At 39.4% G+C, this 21,695-nt stretch overlaps 3 protein-coding genes across 4 annotated transcripts; 2 read left to right on the plus strand and 1 right to left on the minus strand.

The window, feature by feature from the left end:
* Positions 1–52: 52 nt before the first annotated feature.
* LOC134648263 (uncharacterized) lies at positions 53–2,673 on the plus strand. The gene is made up of 5 exons (XM_063502752.1): positions 53–339; positions 682–804; positions 1,097–1,861; positions 2,271–2,391; positions 2,486–2,673. The coding sequence occupies exons 1-5, from the start codon at positions 115–117 to the stop codon at positions 2,671–2,673; spliced, it is 1,422 nt and encodes a 473-aa protein (XP_063358822.1). The 5' UTR covers positions 53–114.
* Positions 2,674–3,602: 929 nt separating this feature from the next.
* On the minus strand, positions 3,603–8,173 carry LOC134648128 (lipase 3-like). 2 transcript variants are annotated; one of them, XM_063502600.1, is made up of 5 exons: positions 7,930–8,173; positions 7,161–7,362; positions 6,294–6,655; positions 4,555–4,653; positions 3,603–3,998 (listed from the first exon to the last, which is right to left on the minus strand). In XM_063502600.1, exons 1-5 carry the CDS (start codon positions 8,053–8,055, stop codon positions 3,618–3,620), a joined length of 1,170 nt encoding a protein of 389 aa, XP_063358670.1. In that variant the 5' UTR covers positions 8,056–8,173; the 3' UTR covers positions 3,603–3,617. The 2 variants fall into 2 exon arrangements, with proteins under 2 accessions (XP_063358670.1, XP_063358669.1); XM_063502599.1 differs by having other exon boundaries at positions 4,495–4,653; positions 7,930–8,169.
* Positions 8,174–12,057: 3,884 nt separating this feature from the next.
* LOC134648507 (zinc finger protein 131-like) lies at positions 12,058–20,797 on the plus strand. Its single transcript, XM_063503029.1, has 6 exons — positions 12,058–12,363; positions 12,436–12,627; positions 15,025–15,183; positions 15,711–16,089; positions 17,599–17,710; positions 20,552–20,797. Exons 1-6 carry the CDS (start codon positions 12,181–12,183, stop codon positions 20,766–20,768), a joined length of 1,242 nt encoding a protein of 413 aa, XP_063359099.1. The 5' UTR covers positions 12,058–12,180; the 3' UTR covers positions 20,769–20,797.
* Positions 20,798–21,695: the final 898 nt, after the last annotated feature.

Genomic DNA, 21,695 nt, shown 5'->3' on the forward strand with positions numbered 1-21,695 from the left:
GGTAGTAATCCAAGGAGGTGTTTAAACCCCGTCTGTCAAATCATGTCTTAACCCTATTTCAAATTTATGTGTAATAAAAAGATGTTAGATTGAAATTAAATGTTTTAATGTGTGATGCTGTATTATAACATACCATACGAATTGCGTCTGGTATCCCGTAACGAAGGAAAAATAAAATCATATGAGTCGTGTGCGGACGTCAGAGCTTGGAACCACGATGGGGCAGTACGAGGCGGGCACCTCAGGGCGTGGGTCAAGAGTGATATGCCCTGTTATGTGATACCCGTTACAACGCTACTTGCGACTTTAAGGGTCATGGGTTGCAGGAGCCGTGGCCGCGTGAGTCTCGATTACCAATTATATACCTAATCATAATAAAATCTCTCCAAGGGGCCTCTACGTATTGGATCTATATCCCCACGCAAGCCTATCAAAAGACCGGGATTATAGGCCCGTGAAAGCCAAAAGGAGATACAAATAATAACATGTTTAAACCCATAAACCCTTTGCTTCCCAAGTTCCCATCGATGTCGACGCAATATCGTGTCAGCAATGAGAATCAAAGTCCAATGATGGCAATGATACAATTTAAACTTCAAGGGCGCTTTTTGGCTGTGCAGATTTATTTAGTTTACTATAATGTATAGGTATAGTAATACCATTATTTTTTCTTATTTTTAGCTCACACCAAGATGCCAACCAAATTGCAAGTCCAAAGTAGTACTGGAAAGTATATGTAATTCTTGTCAGACTATTAAAGAATGCTTTCAGAATAATCCGACGTATGAAAAGTATTTCGATGAAGTAAGTATACTTATAGACAAATTTACTACTAAAATCAACAAACATGTTCAAAATAAATAAAAAAATTCGCAAAATATTTACGTAATCGTCGTACGTAACAAACTCTAGAGTTAGGTACAGTTAAAACAGCGAACTGTTTAAACTGTACCTAACTCTAGAGTTTGTTCGGAAAGAGAAGAGTCGTGGAATGTATTGGGCCCCATACATTCCACGACTCTTCTCTTTCCGAACATGGTAATACCAATAATGGAGAATTAACAGGTAACTAAATCTAGGGTTTATAATGTTTTAGGAAGAATTCGAAACAAGTAGTTGGCCTTGTGAGCGATGTCTTGATGCTTTGAAAGGTATCAAAATGTTGTGGAAGATAATAGTGGAAAAAATATTCCGAATTAATATTCCAAAAAAGGAGGAAACTCCCCTTGATGACCGTTCATACACTGTTTTAACTACGATTAAATCTTGGAAAAATGAGATCTTCCATGAAGCTTCATATGTTAAAAATATATCTGTACTTGAACAGAATCAAGATATAGACGTGACAACTAGTTCACATCAATTTAAACCTGAAGTACCGATAGCATCTCCTATCTGTCCTAACATATCAGGCGATGTTGGAGCAACTGATGCGATATGTGACAAAAAAAATAGTTCTGTAATAAGAACTGAAAGTTACGTTGTGACCTGCAAGAGACGTAAAGTAAGTAGAAGTATATCAGTTAACATAAAGAAAGCTGATGTCTGTTGCGAAACTTCTACCTTAGAAGAAAGGGGCAATGAAATATGTAAAAATGATTTAAATAATTTGCAACAAAACTTAAACGAACTAATGGTGGATATAGAAAGATTGAAAAAGGAGAACATGTCATTGAAGGTGCAGTTACAGGATGTTTATAAAAAAAGCGCTTTGAAGTCTCGTTTGGCACGTTTGGCACCGCTGCCATCGAACGATGCTTTAGCCTATCTTCCTAACCCATTCGAAGAAGAAGAGACAACTAACTTCGTTGATGATGTTGATTCTGAGATGGTTATAACTATGAAGAACTGCAAAAAATTGGTATGTATCGATAATTATTTGTATTAATTTTGTGAACATACCTAACTAATATAAGGCCCTCAGCACACGAAGCGTAAGCGTAAGAAGCGCGTAAGCGTATCGTATAGGCACTCGCGTAGAACGAGAGCGCTACGAGCACGTATAAAAAAAACGTTATACAAGTTCAAACAAGTCCGCACACGGAGCGTAGTCGTAGCATAGCGTATTAGATTTCTGTCGTAATTATGACAGTCGTAGCGCGTAGCGTAATGCTGGCTATACTCGTAAAACTATTACATATACGCTTACGCGATGTTTACGCGCGCAGAACTCTAAACGCCTCGTACTCGTAACATTTTTACGATACGCTTACGCGTCTCTTACGTTACGACGCCGTGTGCTGAGGGCCTAACAGTGTACTCTTTTACAGGGCTATAAGCAAGTGTCACTTTTACAAGTTTTGCATAAATCAAGCCAACCATTTTTCAAAACAAACAGTAAAACTGACTCAAGTTGCAGAAAAGAAGATCCCATCCACGTCTTGGAAAAACGTAATATTTTACATACCTAATGAGATGACATTTATGATTGTCGTATCGTTTGAATATCTTCTTATAAATATCATTTCCATTTAATTTGTTTTAGTTCAAACTACTTTTGGGGTTATAATGCAGCGAGAAGTTGGTCTTGTGAGTAATAATAAGAAGTGCAGTGAAAAAACCCCATCGGAAATAGACGCGTCGTATCATAGTTATAATATAAAGCTCAACCAGTCACCTTCTAAACTCCGTACTGAAGCAAAATTGTTGTCCCTCAAAAAATGTGTAAGTTAGTTTAAGTTTTCACATGTAAATTAAAAAATTAAACCTGGATTCGTCTGCTCAATTTTCTTTGCGGCATAATTAAGCCTAGGTATTGGCAATTTGGCACCCAAGCAGATGAAGGTAATATTTAGAAAAACTTTCTGTTCTTATATAAAAATGTAATTAAATGACTGAATAATTTTAAAATTAAGTAAGTGTTGTTTCGTACATTTCTTGTATCCCTGAGATTAATTTATATGAATCTGTTAATTGTGTACCTATTAATGATACAATGATCCATATCCTAGTACCGCTGGTGGCCTAGCGGTAAGAGCGTGCGACTTGCAATCACGAGGTCGCGGGTTCGAACCCCGGCTCGTACGAATGAGTTTTTCGGAACTTATGTACGAAAATATCATTTGATATTTACCAGTCACTTTTCGGTGAAGGAAAACATCGTGAGGAAACCGGACTAATCCCAATACGGGCCTAGTTTACCCTCTGGGTTGGAAGGTCAGATGGTAGTCGCTTTCGTAAAAACTAGTGCCCACGCCAATTACTGGGATTAGTCGCCAACCGGACCCCAGGCTCCCATGAGCCGTGGCAAAATGCCGGGACAACGCGAGGAAGATGATGAATTGATGATCCATCCTAGTGTCCTAGTACCATCGCCCACACTCTTAACTGATGGCTCCTCTACACGATGGGCCAGCGCCGGCCACTCCAAGGGACGCATTTATGCGTTAGAGGGAGCAAGTGATATTGCTATCTCATTCTACCGCATGGCTGCGTCCCTTGGAGTGGCCGGCGCTGGCCCATCGTGTAGAGGAGCCATGACACTGGTCCATGGGCAGAAGAGTGTTGCTGTTTATACTTACCTACCTGCTTTTTTTCAGGATTGTTCCTGGGATGTGAAAAAGTGATAAGTGTTTCGTAATAATCGTAAATAAAAGCAAGCACATTTTATATTTTATTTACACAAACTGCTCCATAATTTTCATGACACGATCATAGATAAGTTTCTTGGCGTCTATCGCAAACACGAAGTCCAAATGGTTGAACTTTGGTAAGGGTACTTTGTACTTTCCGACAGCGGACTTTACTTCCCTGAGCAGCTTGTCGACATCGTTGGGGGTGGATAGCCAGTCGTTGTCAGCATAGTGGAGGAAGACAGGGGTGCGTATGTTCGATAGGTCGTAGGGGGGAGGTTTGAAGGTGCCGTATTTGCGCTTGTTGGTCAAGAGACCGTGGTCGAACTGGACGAACTTGCTAGACTTGTACAGTTGGCCGTAGTGAATGAGCTGACGGGTGGCGGCGCCGGCGGGGGTGTGGCCTAGTACTATGGGCAGCATTGTCTGTAAATAAATTAATCAGTTAGGTACCGTCAAGACGAAAAGAAGTAACGAAGCTACATTAGAACATGCCGAATATACAGATTCCATTGCCTGAAATGGTACAGTCACCATATTGGTGCTGCCGAGGTACTCAAAAATATCTGAACACGCACTAACTAACTTGGCCCTTCCGATATATTTGATGTACCGACATCTGCAGAGATAACTAATCCCCCCTGCATACAAATTTGTTTGCAATCGACGACTTTAGGTGTTCTTGGCGTTCAAAAGGTTTTAAACTACCGTTTCTAATTTATTTCAATTGTTTGGGTACCGGTAAAAACGGGACCCTATTACTAAGACTCCTCGGTCCGTCTGTCCGTCCGTCTGTTTGTCTGTCACCAGGCTGTATCTCATGAACCGTGATTGTTGCCGCTATAACAACAAATACTAAAAAGTAAAAAGTACTGTACCCTCCGAGTCCGACTCACACTTGTCCGGTTATTTCGATACTTACAACATTGAGTTGGTCGCCATTGTACCCGCAGATGAGGAAGAGTAGGTTGGTGCAGAGGACCTGCGTGATAGACTCCTCCAGGCAGAACGTCTGGCCGGCCAGCTCGTTGATCTTTCCGTTAGGCAAGAACTCGTTGGCCCCGATTATCTTCATGATCAGCTGTTAATGTAAAACCTACTGTGAAGGACCTGATTGGGTTTGAACGGATAAGATAAAGATAAGATAAAAGCATGGTATAATAATATACTCCGCCTGGTACTCTCTTCCGACCACGTGACTGACACAAGCCTACGTCATCAGGCGACAGCGCTATATGATAATATGCAATAGCGCTATATAAAGTGGCAATGTTATTGTGACGTAGGCTTGTGTCACTCTGGGAAAAGAAGACCATGTTTTATTAGACTATGGATAAAAGATAGTTTATTCAAGTAGACATATTACAATGCGCTTATGAACGTCAAATAAAGCTACACCGGCTCCATCGGGATGGCCGGTTGAAGTATTGCCAGCCCTTTATGCCAAATTTCATGGAACAAAACTTGAGACAGGGGCAAGCTATGATGGCGCCATCTATGCAAACCTTTGACAGTTGCCAACCCCATTGAATTGAATTGTTAGTGGCAACCGCAAGAGTTAAAGGCAAACTCATAATAGGTATTAATCATAGAAGGTAGCATCCTATAGAAGTGGTATACGCGTGTCTCCGTGAGGGACAAAACATACGCAATGCGACACTGTGATTGGTCGAATTTATTTGTTGCCCACCATAATCCATACTAATTTACGGTGAGGAATAAAAAAAAAGTGAGACTGTGACAAGGACAAACAATAATAGCGCTTTCGCTGCTACTCCTACTGAAAGATACATAAGACTATCCCGTTCTGTCAGTTATCCCCACCACTCATGCCCCATCCAGTTTAATACTAGATTCATGGTATTAATATTCGTATTAGTAGACGGCGTTATTTATAAATGCGCAACTTGTATTGCCAGCTAGCCAGCGGTCGGCAACCTTTTAGCAGCCAAGGGCCACATAGTAGTTAACGAAGTTGACGCGGGCCGCACTTTGTTAATATTTATGACTTTATCAGACATTGTCGGTCGTCAATATTACATACAAATAGCCAGGGAGGCTCGCGGGCCGCGACAGGTTCACGGGCCGCGGGTTGCCGACCGCTGAGCTAGACTATCACCAAGACAAGCTAAGCGAAGCGCAAGATCACCACCTACCTTCTAACTCGACTCTACACCTTAGTCAAAATATGTGGCTTGGCCGTTTCGGTACCGTCACATGGACTTAAGATAAAAAAAAATCACTGTTCATTACTTTTACGTTATAAGAACTTACATCAGTTCTTGTAGTAACGAAAAGGCCAAAGCCACATATTTTGACTAAGGTGTAGAGTTTGTGAAGTTAGGGCGCGTAGAGTTAGAAGCTTGGCTCTACATGGGATCATATTATATGAAATTTTGAAGTATTGTAGATTGTACTTAGGTACTATACAATTAAATAAATAAATAAATATTAAAGGAAGTTATAACACAATTTGAGTACCTAAGCCTCACACGCTTGCTGTGGGTCTGGGTACCTACCCAGACAAAGACATATAAAATATATAAATATCTTTAAAAACTTAAATACATAGAAAACACCCACCACACAAATAAATGGTTTTTCACCGGGTTTTTTCCCCAGGAACATCGGCTTTATAGGCAGAGTCCAGGTCGTCAAAACACAATTCCTATATTAATGAAACTTGGATTAATACTTCAGCAATACCTATCGGAAACTTACTTCAAGAGAATTGGTTAACGGCGCAATCGCTTTTATTAGCGGACTTCTTATATTCCCGACATACGCCACTGGAGCCAGGGCTTGCATGGCGCTAATCTTCTCATTATACTCCGGCCTAGTCGAAGCCATGACCCAGAACGCAGTGGTCCCTTGAGAGAACCCGACGTACTGCATCTTGGGAACCCCTGTGTTCTTGATGACGTAGTCGATCATGGCCGGAAGGTCGTAGTAGCCGATTTCATGCCAGCTGAACTTCCAGAAAGAGGACGAGGTGGGATTTATGGAGATGTGGCGCTTGGAGTATGTGTTGCCGCGGGCGTTGCCCATCCATACATCGTAGCCGGCTTCTGCTAATATGTATGCTGAAAAAATATTTCACTTAGAAAATTCTTTAGCCGGGGCAGAGGCGACCATAAAAGAGATGGAGGAATGACCTCTACGCATTTTGGATCGACTGGAGGGAGCATGCACCAAACCGTGATGAATGGCGGAAGAAAGGTAAGGCCTTTGCCTATAGCAGTGGGACACAAAATAGGCTATAAAAAACTCTTCATGTATTAAACTATTTACTAAAATTTGCATTGTAAAGAGCAAAACAAGTGGCTTAAAGACGAGCCTGCGCTGCGCCGATTCCAAGGTTTTTTTTTTTATTTAATTTATTTATTTAAAAAAACAAACACTTAGGACTAGGTATACAATATTTTCGCCAAACTGTAAATACCTAACTGCATGTGTAAATTGTGTAACTGTGTGTGTTTTCGGCAAATAATATTTGCCGTAAGACAACGCGTCTTGTAGTCTGTGCAGTTATGGTGCAGTTAAATAGTAGTTTTCGAATGGATCTACTACTAGTGAAGCTATATTTACCAAAGCCTTTCCCTGGCATCATAAGCACCCACTCCGCAGAAGACGAGAGCAGGCCATGCTGCAGAAAAACCACGGGTCTCGGGCCCGGCTTTGTCCCGTTCTCCCGGCCATGGGGGATACGGTGCAGCTCCAGGATGTACCCGTCTTCCGTGTACACGCGATGGATCTCACAGGGGTACCCGTATTTTCGTATTAAGGACCACTAGGAGAAAATAAAATATGTAGGTATATGTATTTATTGCTTCGGTTTTCCGCTTTAGGTATTATGGTTGTGCCACTTTTGTTTGTGATCTCTAATGTCATCCATATTGTGATGCTGGACACAGGATATTAAATTCGAAAATTACAGGAAGTTATATTAGTAATGTGGAAACCTATTAGAATATCCTGAAATATTTTCCCGGATAATAAAAACACCTATTTTCAGTTAGTAAATATAGTTATTTCGTTCGTACTGAATACAACGTGTTGCCTACGAAGGTCAAGAACTAACTAGTCATATTGATTTTTTCTGAGAATGTTAGAAAGTGGAATGTATCAACACTCTAAATATCTCCTAGCATTTTCAAAAAAATGCGTCTTTCGTAAATGCGAAAGTAGCTTCTGTTATAAATGTTAAACTATTTAGATTACTTTTAGTACGGAGATAGTTTTTATCAATCATCAAAATCATAATTATTCCATGCCCACGAAGTTACGGGCTAAGTTGCGGGTTTGGGGGGAAGCTAGTCTTATAAAACGACATTAGACACCACGGGAAAATACGTACCGTGTCCAAACTGGCATCTTCCAATATTCCTGGATCCGTTTTATACCCATTAACTACAGAATCAGGCTCATCACCATTAACCTTCATCAGCATAAGAACCAACACAATGCTCAAGCTTAGTATCATGGCTAATATAGAGCGTTTATAGTTAATGAGTCAATCTCTTACGAAGATTAGGAGTTGACTGAAGGGTTAGCGTTTAAATTGATAATCGATATGTGTTGATAAGTGCAAGGGCACTGGCCGCTAAATTGTTTCGAAATTCTGATTCCTAAAACACAGTATGTTTTAGTATGGGCTTCTGTTACATTGAAGTATAATGTACTACTTCTGTTACAAGAAAAATCCTTTAGCTAATTTAGGTCAATTCGAACGTACACTGACATCAAAATGATGTCATTTCATGTCCGCACATGTATTGGCGCGAGCGAGACGCACGATAACTAAATGAAATCATGTAGATCATCAATGATATCATTTTAATGCCAGTGTACACTGTGCCTTCTGGTGTAAGCTTTACTGGTAAACTGTGCCTTCTGGTGTAAACTTTACTGGTAAACTGTGCCTTCTGGTGTAAGCTTTACAGGTAAACTGTGTCTTCTGGTGTAAGCTTTACTGGTAAACTGTGCCTTCTGGTGTAAGCTTTACTGGTAAAAAAACCTGATAACACACTGGAGCGGTAGCTCCGGTAACACGGAAGAAAGAATGAGCGCGCCGTGTCCGGTAATATAATTCCGTTTCGTTAACTCATTTCGGTTTATATTTGTGTTTTAAAATGTTCTGGATAATTATGCAAAGCAGCGCAGTAGATCAATAGAAACATAAATCACTACAGCATGTTGGTATTTCGTACACTGGTCAAGGAAACTGTGAAACTTGTAAATTTTGTAAATATTTACACCTTTTGTAAGATTTTATGACATTACATGACAGAACGTGGATATATTAACTTAACATAGATACTAATTAGAAGATCTCTACAAAGTTTTATCCTCTAGAGACCGTACGTGTTGGAGAAACTGCCATCTCGTGTCCGGAATCGAAAGCGAAAACAATTTACACTTCCAAGCAGGTGCTGCCCCCTACACTTCACGCTGGCTCTATTTCACATAGGTAGTAGAGTCTGACATCTAGTGGCTTAATTCTGAAAATGGAAACTTGTCATAATGCTTCCCACCGCCATGCACCTCTGACTCCTATTCAGCTTCTATGCTGCCGTCTACAGTTTATGCACGCTCAACATTTTAAAAGTTCGAATAGGTATTCAAGGTGATTTGATTATAATATTTATAATCGATTTTATTACTGATGTCTGCAGTTATACTTATAGTTTCGAAATAAATTCCAGTAGATATAACATTATCTATTATATTAACATTGAGAATTTCTAGGTCGCACAAGGTGTTTTGTTGTGTTAATAACTGTTAATGTCTATCGTCCATGTTTTGGTACCTATTAAATTAGGTTAACCGGTGTAAGAACAATCTTATCATAGTTTTCAATGTTATCATAATCAATAAACATCTGTTATAAAGCTGGAAACAAATTATCGGACGCGGCTGACGGACGCGGCTGACGCGCGCGACATAAGTGTGCACAGTCAGGAACATCCAGCGCCAGATTTCTGTCGGATGTCCGAAGGCTCAAGGTTACGTCCACGGCTTACCTCCGATAGTTTGCACAGTTCAGTGTATATTCATTATCTAGATACCTATAAGTCGCGGCTGTGAACCGCGTCCGTCAGCCGCGTCCGATAATTTGTTTCCAGCTTAAGTATCAACTGCTTATTAGTCATTCATTACATTGACAATTAACTAAATGGATCTTATTAAGTATGTAGAGGTAATTAATGCTGCACGTTCATATATAACGAGTCGCGAGGCGGATAGCGAACGAGATTGAACGAGAATAATTATGTAAGCCGCAGGAAAAATTTACCATTTCCTTTTCGCATCAATAACGCTTCACCACTCGCACCCTTAAGTAACTCCAGCGTTATATTTATTTTCACTTACAAAGTAGAAAACGAATAGGCGTACAAATTAACCAGGTCTGCTAGCATGAGTTACGTTCTTCTTCTTCCGCGCGACTCCATACATCAAGCGCGACTTCAAGTAGGTATATAATTATAGAATCGCGCGCGAGAACGCAACTTATGCTAGACCGCCGGATAGCTAAAATTAAACCGTTTATCGCATTAACGCATTATACACAATACTTGACCCTGCTGTTTTGTAGGCAAGCCTTGTACTAGTTCAGGCAAACTGACAGATACTTGAACTGAAATAATTACCTAATTCACTTACCTTTGTTGTTGAAGTAAGCAAGTACTTAATTAACCTAGGTAGGTACCTCTACTTTTAACCCTGAGATGAGATGTCGACGACTTTTCTCAATCTACCCATGGTATAATAATATACTCCGCCATGAATCTACCTACATTTGCCTGCATTGATAGAGTCAAAAAAAATAGTCTTTCAAATTCTCTTTGAGTAATCAAGTCTCTTTGCTAGTGCCATCTAGCGTGTGATTCTTAAACTAATTGGGTAGCTATTCCTAGAAAAAAAAAATTACACGGTACAGCGCCATCTAGCATACTATTATGGACATTGGAATGATTCTTTCGTGACATTTAATTTGTTGCCATATAAAAATTTACGATGGGCGTACGTTTAAGTACATTTAAGTAGATAAATTTTTATTTTTCATCGGAAGTCGATAATCGATTATTAAATAATCATCCACGGGCTCAGCACGGTTCCATTTTTTTAGGGTTCCGTAGCCAAATGGCAAAAAACGGAACCCTTATAGATTCGTCATGTCTGTCTGTCTGTCCGTCTGTCCGTCTGTCCGTCTGTCCGTCCGTATGTCACAGCCACTTTTCTCCGAAACTATAAGAACTATACTGTTGAAACTTGGTAAGTAGATGTATTCTGTGAACCGCATTAAGATTTTCACACAAAAATAGAAAAAAAAAACAATAAATTTTTGGGGTTCCCCATACTTCGAACTGAAACTCAAAAATTTTTTTTTCATCAAACCCATACGTGTGGGGTATCTATGGATAGGTCTTCAAAAATGATATTGAGGTTTCTAATATCATTTTTTTCTAAACTGAATAGTTTGCGCGAGAGACACTTCCAAAGTGGTAAAATGTGTGTCCCCCCCCCCTGTAACTTCTAAAATAAGAGAATGATAAAACTAAAAAAAATATATGATGTACATTACCATGTAAACTTCCACCGAAAATTGGTTTGAACGAGATCTAGTAAGTAGTTTTTTTTTTATACGTCATAAATCGCCTAAATACGGAACCCTTCATGGGCGAGTCCGACTCGCACTTGGCCGCTTTTATCCACTATCACTATGCCCGTCACTTTCGCACTTACATACTTGTTAGAACGTGACAGGCATGGTGATAAACGATAAAAATGCGACCGTGCTACTAGGGCAGGAATCACTAGGCATAATATATCGGCCGGGATATGAACCATGATTACTTTTTGTATTGTTTTCGAGCTCCCGATATTTCGACGCAGTTACATAGTTGCAGGACTTGCAGGGCTATAACCGCGAAAATCGAAGTTCGTCAATTGCGGGCATTTTTCTCTGTCACTCTAATTACGTCTTAATAAGAGTAAAAGAGAAAGATCCCCGCAATTTGCGAATTTCGGTTTTGGCGGTAGCGCCTCAGTTAGTGAAACTAACCGTGAATCATTCAAAACTATCATCCAGGAATATTGTGATCATTGTTAAGAGGGCGCTGTTGTTCTCAAGTATAGGGCGACAGTTCATGAGTTCAGTATAGTACCTATGAAAAAATGTGTTCCAGTTAAATTCCGAAACATGGCGCGTGAAGATTACTGGTCAGGCTTTATTGTCGGCAAAATCGTCTGATTGTATCTTCTTTTTTATTTTTGGTTTGCTTTTCTTTGGCTGCCTAAAACCTCGGGAGGAACGACCTTCTCTCGTAATCCGCGAAATCGATTCACTTACTAGATAATCGATTAATAATCGGTTATCGTGTTGGGGGCACAAAAATTGATCTACTTAAACTTACACCCAAACGTTTTTTTTTAATGGCAATAAATTCAATGTCAGAAAAAATCGAACAACACCACGGTTGATTATTAGCAACACCAAGTTTTGTTTTCTGTTCGCTTTTGCTTTCTCTTGAACTTAATTATTTTTTATTATTTTCCTTAATTTTTCGACAAAAACTGCCAGCCATATGCTGCGTTTCTTTCAGTAATGGCGAATCAGGAAATCAGTTTAAAATGGAACGGGTATCAAGACAACATTTTGACGAATGTTAAGGGCTTGTTTGAGGATGAGGGGTTGTCGGACGTAACATTGGTTTCCGAAGGGTTGAGCTTCAAGGCTCACAAAGTTATTTTGTCAGCGAACAGTTCAGTGTTCAAGACAATTTTCCAGGTAAATAACAGTTTTTACACATGTGATTCGTGCGTGTAACTTTGCGTGACGCCTACGTGTTTTTTTTTGTAGCAAAACCCCCACAAGGATCCTATAATAGTGCTTCATGACATCAACACGGCGTCGCTGCGAACGTTGCTGACGTTTATGTACAACGGGGAGGTGAATGTGACTGAGGAGCTTCTGCCCCTGCTGCTGAAGACAGCGGAGGCGTTGAGGATTTGTGGTTTATCGACGGGAACCGACACCGCGCGAGATGATGAGGTTTGTACTTTTAATTACATTCTTTCTTTCAATTAGTAAACACATCTAATTGTTTGATTAAATGATTAGAATTATATTTTTTAAGTAGTCACACTAGGTATTCTATATAAAATTATACACAAAAAGAGCTGTTAGGGTTGGACTGTAGCAAAGGGGGGGCTGGGACTTAGATTTTTTTTTGACAAAGTGGTGTCATTATGACACTATTTTTAAATGATTGTAATGTGTATATCACGTCAAAATAAGCATCTTTTATTGGAAAAACTTTTCTCTAAAATAAAAAATGGCTGAGTTAGACGCCTCCAAAGATTGATATTTTTAAAGGGAGCTGGGACTTAGAAAATTTTCATTGAGAGTGGTGTCATTATGACATATATTTTAAATGATTTTAATGTATAGAACACATCGAAATAAGCAACTTTTACTTGGAAAACTTTTTACTAAAACTGAAAATGGCGGAGATAGAGCTTAAGGCAGGCCAGGCTTTTAAGGCAGGTCGGAGTAGGTACGACGACGAGCGAAGCGAGGAGGAGTGTTAGGTAGAACTGCGACCATACAGCGCGCGAGCCGAGCGAGCGAAGCGAGCGTGCCGCGGCAGCGGCCGGCGAAGCGCCAGAACCGACGTTTTTATAATAATACAATTTTACAAGTCCCAGCTCCCTTTAAAAACATCAATCTTTGGTCGCGTCTAACTCGGCCATTTTTTATTTTAGAGAAAAGTTTTTCCAATAAAAGATGCTTATTTTGACGTGATCTACACATTACAATCATTTAAAAATAGTGTCATAATGATACCACTTTGTCAAAAAAAAATCTAAGTCCCAGCCCCCCCTTTCGTACAGTCTGACCCTGTTATATGTTCTAAAGAAATCTCTGGTCGAGTGGCCAAGCCCTCCCTTAAGAAGCCCTTTAGAGTTGGTCAAAAATGGCTATCCTTTCAATGATTGCATATACTCAAAAATTTGGGATGGCTCCCGTATTTAATTGTTTGTTTGTCATAACTATTTGTTCCTGATTTATGAATGTTATCTACATATAAAATCTATAAAAGTATTTATGTCATTGGCTGGTACACCCATAGTACAAGCTTTGTTTGGTTTGGGGCTAGGTTGATGTGTTAGATTGTTCCCAAATTTGTTTTATTAATTAGCAGTCTTACATATTTATGTTTTATTAGGGTTCCATACCTCAAAAGGAAAAACCGGAACCCTTACAGGATCACTTGTGTGTCTGTCCGACCATTCCCCCCTTTATCTCCGAAACTACTGGGTATAAAATTTTGAAAAATATTCACAAAATAGTTCTTTACATATAGATGACAGGAAAATCTATTAGTGCAGTCAAGCATGAGCCTTAATGTACGGAACCCTTGGAATGCGAGTCTGACTCGCACTTGGCTTGTTTTTTTGTTATATAAACCTCCATGCCGTGTTTGAAGGAGCCACTCCCATTAATTGCTTGTTATGCCTGTATTTAATTGCAACTGTGTTCAATGTAACAATGCTTCCTGAATTAGGATGCAACAGAACTGGAGCAGGTTTTTTGTTATGTTTACATATTAATGTTGTTGAATTTAATTTAACTAGCCAATTATCTGAAATAGTAGCCATGCCGGCAACAATTTACTGTTTTGGATAGTCATTTGACCTGCTGGTTTGGAATTGTTATGCCTATATAAAAATGAACAGTAGGTTATGTGACTGTACATAATGAAAGGCAATAAAACATAAGTGGGTTTATGAAACGAGCTGAAAGCAAGTTTCATAACAACATCACCCATGTGTTTATGATATCAACATTACAGAGGGTTTATGGTATAAATTTGTTACATAAGCAAGGCATTCTCTATACCTAAATTCATAATTTTAGCAGGGGCACCATTGTGGACCCAGATTAACTGTTTTTATTAGAGATGCCCCGAATAATGGTTTTGGCCGAATACCGAATATTCGGCGTGACATGCGAACATTTTGAGTCACAATTACATATTATGAAAACTGATCGCTAATAAAGCTCAACGTTAGATGAGGTTAGCTAAGATATATTTTTGTTGAACAGCATTAATGAATAGAGTCAAACAAAACAGACTCGTGATAAAAATAAAATGTATTTAATCAACAAATGCTCAAAAAAGGGTCTTCCTATTTAACAACTTTCTAAGAATACATTCTAAATATTCCTACAAAGTTTTTGGTTATTTTTATTGTGCAATTTTTCTTTTTAAGTAGGTGCAACAGATATTCGGTATTCGGCCGAATACTAGGCAACATTCGACAAAGTGGCCGAATAGGCCGAATACCGAATAGTTGCCGAATAATCGTGGCATCTCTAGTTTTTATTATCAACACACCAGTAAACAATAAGTATAATATATGAAATATTGTTGTATATTTACAGAAACCAGCCAGTACTACTAATACAACTGCACAGCCAACTAAAAAACGCAAGAAAAGCGAGAATGAAGACAACAACAACAAAACTAAGAAAACGGCTCCGACACCACCAAAACCTGATACTGGCACTAATCTTAGTACCTCGGACCCCTTCAAAAATAATGTAAGTATGAAAGAATACAGGCATCCAATGCATTGTGTTTATTATTTATTTATTTACTGCAACAAACCTTATTCCGTTGCTGATCTGTCAATCAAGCACTGTCTCTTTTTGTCTGACTAATTTAATCCGCTATTTGTGATGCTGACTGTACAATTACTAGTCTTATCAAATTAATAGTGACGACACAGAATAAATCATAGTAGGTACAGAAGATTCACTCTCTAACAAACCGCGTCTATTACGACCGCTAGGTGGCGCAAGCGCGAGCAGGCGTCGATTCCGTAGCGGTGCGCGGCAACTGCTATGGCTAGACACCAAAATTGGTGTGGCCCGCATGTACTTGTAGCGCCTCTACGAAATAACGGCTAAAGTGGCCAAATACATATGTATATCGGCATACATCCTTACTTCTAACTTGGTTTTTACCACGTTTTTACTCTAATATAACCTGTTTATAATACCTATGTATAAATAAAAATAAATATAACCTATGTATAGTATGTATCAACTTATCTTTTGAATTACAGAACATAGTGCCAAAGCTGGAGCCGATTGATTCCCCGCTAACCGATTACTCTGGAGAAAACACAAACGACACAGACATCGCCCTCCTAGATGAAACAGAGAAAAAATACTCAACAAGCCCTGAAAGTATCTCAAGCAAATCCGTCTGCTCTACCGCCGCAGGTGACCGTACGGTCAAAAAGTGGATCAGCGAAGTCAGCAGCACGCAACCTTGTCTGAACATTAACGAAAAAGCCATAGATACTATTGATGATGATAAAGAATGCATCGAAATAGATAAGGAAGTCGAGACAGTGTTACAGAGTGGAACTATCGTTGAATCTCTAAGCATTACGACAGAAAACTTGAATTCTGTGTCCAGTGAGGCGCAGAATTGCAAAGGTTAGTTTTTAGGGTTCCGTAGCCAAATGGCAAAAAACGGAACCCTTATAGATTCGTCATGTCTGTCTGTCCGTCTGTCCGTCTGTCCGTCCGTATGTCACAGCCACTTTTCTCCGAAACTATAAGAACTATACTGTTGAAACTTGGTAAGTAGATGTATTCTGTGAACCGCATTAAGATTTTCACACAAAAATAGAAAAAAAACAATAAATTTTTGGGGTTCCCCATACTTCGAACTGAAACACAAAAATTTTTTTTTCATCAAACCCATACGTGTGGGGTATCTATGGATAGGTCTTCAAAAATGATATTGAGGTTTCTAATATCATTTTTTTCTAAACTGAATAGTTTGCGCGAGAGACACTTCCAAAGTGGTAAAATGTGTCCCCCCCCCCTGTAACTTCTAAAATAAGAGAATGATAAAACTAAAAAAAATATATGATGTACATTACCATGCAAACTTCCACCGAAAATTGGTTTGAACGAGATCTAGTAAGTAGTTTTTTTTTTATACGTCATAAATCGCCTAAATACGGAACCCTTCATGGGCGAGTCCGACTCGCACTTGGCCGCTTTTTTGTTTCTTTGTTTAGTATATTAAATGCATGGACTAACTTGTACAGAGCTTGCATTATGACTTTATACACCTCACAAAGGCATTGTTATATCTAAAGTACTACTACCACATCCAGTTGCATTTTATTAGCATAATGCTATTTTCCACTGCAATAGTTCATGTTAAGCCCTGGACTTCATGTTTTTGAGATGTGAAATATACATGCCAAGAAGTTTTATGAACACAGTTGAGATGAGCAGTTCATTCAATTCATATTAATTTGCAACAATGTAGGTACAATATACTCATTTAACAAAAATAAAGTTGCATATAAAATTACAAGAACTAAATTAGAATAGGAACACAAATGCATGGTGACCGTAAGTCTTACAATGCTACATCTAGTGTGCATACTTGTTTCTTTGTTATGATTCCTAGAATAGTGAACTAGAACAGTATGCGTGTTTTATTCGCCTAGTCTATAATCTAAGTGCACGTAGCACTTTAATTCCTTTGTGGTGCGTGCCGCGGCCGCTGCAGGGTGCGGTGACTTCTGGGTGTCATGTTTTGGAGGTTCCAATTAATTATTCAGGAGTACACAATTCCATGAAGCCACGTCATTCTGTCTTCTATCATAGTACTTAACTAGTTTTAATTTTATGAAATTTACTAGCGACCCGCCCTGGCTTTGCACGGGTTACACAAAATCTTAACAAATTTTACACCTAAAACTTCCTCAAGAATCACCCTATTGATAGGTGAAAACTGCATCTGTTCAGTAGTTTTTGAGTTTATCGCGAGCATACACACGAACAGTCAGACGCGGCGAGGACTTTGTTTTATAAGTTATAAGGTGTGTATATTATTATGTCTGTTAGTCTTGTGTTTGTAATTTGGGTCTTGTTGCCCAAATCATAATTAAAATAATTTAAAAATAGCTACGTTGTTTTCAGATAAAAACACTTGTTACGCCAACCCGTCATTCCCCTGCCCGTTCTGCCCTCGCGTGTACAACAGCTGGGGTTATAGGAGGCGACACGTCAAATCTCGACATATGACCAACAGGTACGGTTTATTTTTAATGTGAAGTATTTTGGATTTTACGGGCCTATAAATCCCGGTCTTTTGATAGGCTTGCGTGGGGATATAGATCCAACACGTAGATGCCCTTTGGAGAGCTTTAGTGTCATGGAGAACGCCTGCTGGAACCCGTTCCCAGGTGCAACAATTGACACCCATGAACCGGTCTCAGCAGGCATTGGGACTATTGTAGAAAATGTGAAGAATTATTATTATTTAGGAAATTCACATTTAGACATTCCTACCAACCAACCAACCAACTACCAACCAACCAACCAACTAGGTTAACCGGCCGTTATTATGGTATATATTGAATAATTTTACGGTTTAGACTCACTTAGTTTTAAGTCACTCGCGCGACATGTTTCCTAGAGCCTACACGATACACGGCCGTCGTGAACGCTGCCCGCACTGTTAGTGCTTGAGAAAGGAGACCTAGGCTCTCCGAAACATGTTGCGCGAGTGACTTAAGACAAGTGAGTCTCAACCGTAAAATTATTCAAAGTTAGTATGTCTCGCAACAGTTTAAATTCGATGGTATATATTATTTTTTCAGTTGTGAAAGCTTCCCTAAACGCACTAGAGATGTCATTTCCTACATATAATCGACCCGATATCTAATATTTCTTTCGTTTTTATACCAATAACATATTATCCAAGTCAGATATTATGTCATATTGGTGTGTGGAGGGTAAAAACTATTTTGTTTTGCAAATGTGCTCGATCAGTGTTTCAATGTAAGTAATAGGTATACGATTTAATTGGTAACCAGTACTGGTTGTAAGCTTGTAAGGTTGCACAGGTGTCAGAGATCAATTTTGCTGAATACACATGCTTCCAGCACATATGCAAAAGCAAAAGGAATGTATTTTTCATTCATAGTGTCCGACCGAAAATTCGGTTTCGGTTTAGGCATAAAAATCATGTTTCGGCTAAAAAATTTGCCGAAACTGTATTTTCGGTAGCGTCCGACCGAAGTTTCGGTTTCGGTAGGTTTCGGCATAAAAATCAGGGTTCGGCCCAAAACTAGAGCAATACCGAATCTTCGCTTAGTTCGGTTTCAGCAAAACAAAAATAAAACCGGCCAAGTGCGAGTCGGACTCGCGCACGGAGGGTTCCGCACCATCAACAAAAAATAGAGCAAAACAAGCAAAAAAACGGTCACCCATCCAAGTACTGACCCCGCCCGACGTTGCTTAACTTCGGTCAAAAATCACGTTTGTTGTATGGGAGCCCCACTTAAATCTTTATTTTATTCTGTTTTTAGTATCTTATACCTTTAAACGAGCAATTCTTGCATATTTATTTATTTATTTATATATTGTATATATATATGTCGGCGACGGATGGTCCCGATGGCGGTGGGCGCGTGGGGGTAGTACCTAGATGTATTACTTCACAGCCAAAATAGTAGGTATGCTACCAACGCATGAAATAAACATTCGGACTCATTAACCATACTAGTGCCTACTATATTTCAGTACTAAATGATGAAAAGAACTAATTGCTATTAGAATGTTGACTGGTTAAATTGAAAATAAAAGATCACATGAAATCGTTCAAATCTTTATTTCAGTCAAACTAAACCGGTTCCAACCCTACACCTCTGACCCGAGAAGATTTAACCCGGCAACAAACTCGGCGGTACACATATTTTCAAAACAACACATAGTTTCTTTATTTTACAAAAGTAAGCTTATAATGGCACATAAGAAATCAAAATAACACTTGGAATAAAACACTTAGCTGAACGGTTAAACAACGTGAGAATCTATAAGCTTTCAGAATAATCCTTCAGGTGTAAGCCTTCAGGAACGTAGCGAATTAGGCACGAGCTTGGCTAACGTCCGATCTCTAGCGCGGTCCGATCAAGAAGAAGGCAGCCAGTTCCAGCGGCGGAGCCAACCGCTCCCGCCTCCAATTCAAGTTGGTAAACCTGCCTGACCAGTCTACCAACATAACGACAAAAATGCCTGTCCGTGCCTACGTTCACTCAAGATAGGTACACATCTTGACGTTCCAAAGCCTTCTACCTGTCATTTTAGTTCAACAATACGCCAAACATTGCTAATCGATTTTATACAGGCGTCTAACTATGAACTGTAATGCTGCAATACGTCTTTCTGGTGTCTCGCTCCGACATATATATATATTTCGGCGATCTCGGAAACGGCTCTAACGATTTCGATGAAATTTGGTATATGGGGGTTTTCGGGGACGAAAAATCGATCTAGCTAGGTCTTATCTTTAGGAAAACGCTGGTGTTTGAGTTTTTATATGTTTACCGAGCAAAGCTCGGTCTCCCAGATATTTTGTTGTTATAGCGGCAACAGTAATACATCATCTGTGAAAATTTCAACTGTCTAGCTATCACGGTTCGTGAGATACAGCCTGGTGACAGACGGACGGACGGACGGACGGACGGACAGCGGAGTCTTAGTAATAGGGTCCCGTTTTTACCCTTTGGGTACGGAACCCTAAAAAACGGTTTCGCTCGGACACTATTTTTTCATCACACTTGCTCGTAAAGCACACTCCACTCGGGCGTAGCGGGGTTTATAGCGAATTTTATTCCATGGGTAGAGTTATGGTTTTGTTTTGCCATTGCCTTTTACATATAAACCTTAAAATCGACACAAAAATGAGAAGGTAGTGAGTTCAAGCATCCTTCGTTATTAGTCGTATTACGTCAATACTAATAAATAAATACAAAAGGAGGGTCTAAAGTTAAAGTTAGTATTTTTTACTTTGTCAAATTAACTTTGTCAAATTAACTTTGTCAAATTAACTTTGTCAAATTAACTTCTATTCTCTGTATAATTCCAGATTGTCCTGCAAATGGTGTGTCTCCATTCTCCCATCCACCGGTGCTTGGTATTCCCACGCTACCAGAGCCCACGGGGTACCTCACGAAGAGGCCCGGAACTCCCTGGTAGTTATGGTGGAGGCCCACGCCGTTTTAACCCTTAACGAACCCAGCGTGGCCCAGTTACTGGGTCAAGTGGGGATGGGAGATGGGAACGCGGTGGAAAAGACTGCTTAAGGTAGGTTTTTGAGTTTATGGGCGGGGCCCGCGGGAATTATAGGTCTACTTGTCTCAGGCGGTTAGTTAAGTTGTACAGTCAGCAGCAGAAGTTGCTAAGCGGGCGAGGTGTTCAAAATTACCTTGACACGCTCTTATTCTCTTAACAATAAAGTAGCTTCAAGGTCATTTTTAACACCTCGCCCGCTTAGCAACTTCTGCTGCTGACTGTACGGTGATTTTGTAGTAGAAGGTAGCTGGGGAAACACCTAGTTTATGTAAGATAATTGCGCTAGTTTTTGTCCACTTGACGAAATTTGAATAAACCTACATTGCTGCACAAATTTGGACTTATTGCAATCCTTAATGTCTATACAATAATATAAAAATTAAATTGCGCAAGTAGCAAGTTAAGAATGAAATAAATTATTTGCTAATCCGTCAAGTGGTCGAAAACTAGAGCCTGGACGGAAACTAGCGTATTGACCCTATTAAATTTATCTTATTATTTCGGTGGCCCTTGCGGACATTATTTTACCCATCGGCATCTATGCAATCAGTTCAGTTCAGTTTCTTTATTGGTAAAAAATATTTTACAGGTCACACAGGTAATTTGAAATATGATAGGCAGTTAAATACATTCTGGGTAAAAATACAATGGTAAAAAGTTTGCAAGTCCATAAAATAACCCCCTCAAGAGCAACATTTTGCCTTTTTTCGACCATCTCCATGTGTCGGATGATTCAGCTCAAGGGCAGCGCTTTGAATTCCTTTGGTTCTAGATACATTTTTACTTCATAACATAATTCGAGTCCGTAGCTGGTCATAATAATTTCATACAAACCTCCTGAGTCAAACAGTAGACCTATATACCCTTTTTCTTATGTCAAAACTTACTTGTAAGGTATGTTTGAAAGATTTTATCTTGTATTGAATTGGATTTTAGGT

Source organism: Cydia amplana, chromosome 5 (assembly GCF_948474715.1).
Source record: "Cydia amplana chromosome 5, ilCydAmpl1.1, whole genome shotgun sequence".
NCBI classification, from domain to species: Eukaryota; Metazoa; Arthropoda; class Insecta; order Lepidoptera; family Tortricidae; genus Cydia; species Cydia amplana.

Excerpts from the sequence above, each read along its gene's own strand:
- LOC134648263 (XM_063502752.1), top strand. The coding sequence starts at position 115 with ATGCTGTATTATAACATACCATACGAATTGCGTCTGGTATCCCGTAAC. Across the intron at positions 340-681 it reads GTTGCAGGAGCCGTGGCCGC|CTCACACCAAGATGCCAACC; the intron begins GTGAGTCTCGAT and ends TCTTATTTTTAG. Across the intron at positions 1,862-2,270 it reads TGAAGAACTGCAAAAAATTG|GGCTATAAGCAAGTGTCACT; the intron begins GTATGTATCGAT and ends ACTCTTTTACAG.
- LOC134648128 (XM_063502599.1), bottom strand. The coding sequence starts at position 8,055 with ATGATACTAAGCTTGAGCATTGTGTTGGTTCTTATGCTGATGAAGGTT. Across the intron at positions 6,656-7,160 it reads GATGCCAGGGAAAGGCTTTG|CATACATATTAGCAGAAGCC; the intron begins GTAAATATAGCT and ends ATATTTTTTCAG. Across the intron at positions 4,654-6,293 it reads CGTTAACCAATTCTCTTGAA|CTGATCATGAAGATAATCGG; the intron begins GTAAGTTTCCGA and ends TTACATTAACAG.
- LOC134648507 (XM_063503029.1), top strand. The coding sequence starts at position 12,181 with ATGGCGAATCAGGAAATCAGTTTAAAATGGAACGGGTATCAAGACAAC. Across the intron at positions 12,628-15,024 it reads ACACCGCGCGAGATGATGAG|AAACCAGCCAGTACTACTAA; the intron begins GTTTGTACTTTT and ends GTATATTTACAG. Across the intron at positions 16,090-17,598 it reads TGAGGCGCAGAATTGCAAAG|ATAAAAACACTTGTTACGCC; the intron begins GTTAGTTTTTAG and ends CGTTGTTTTCAG.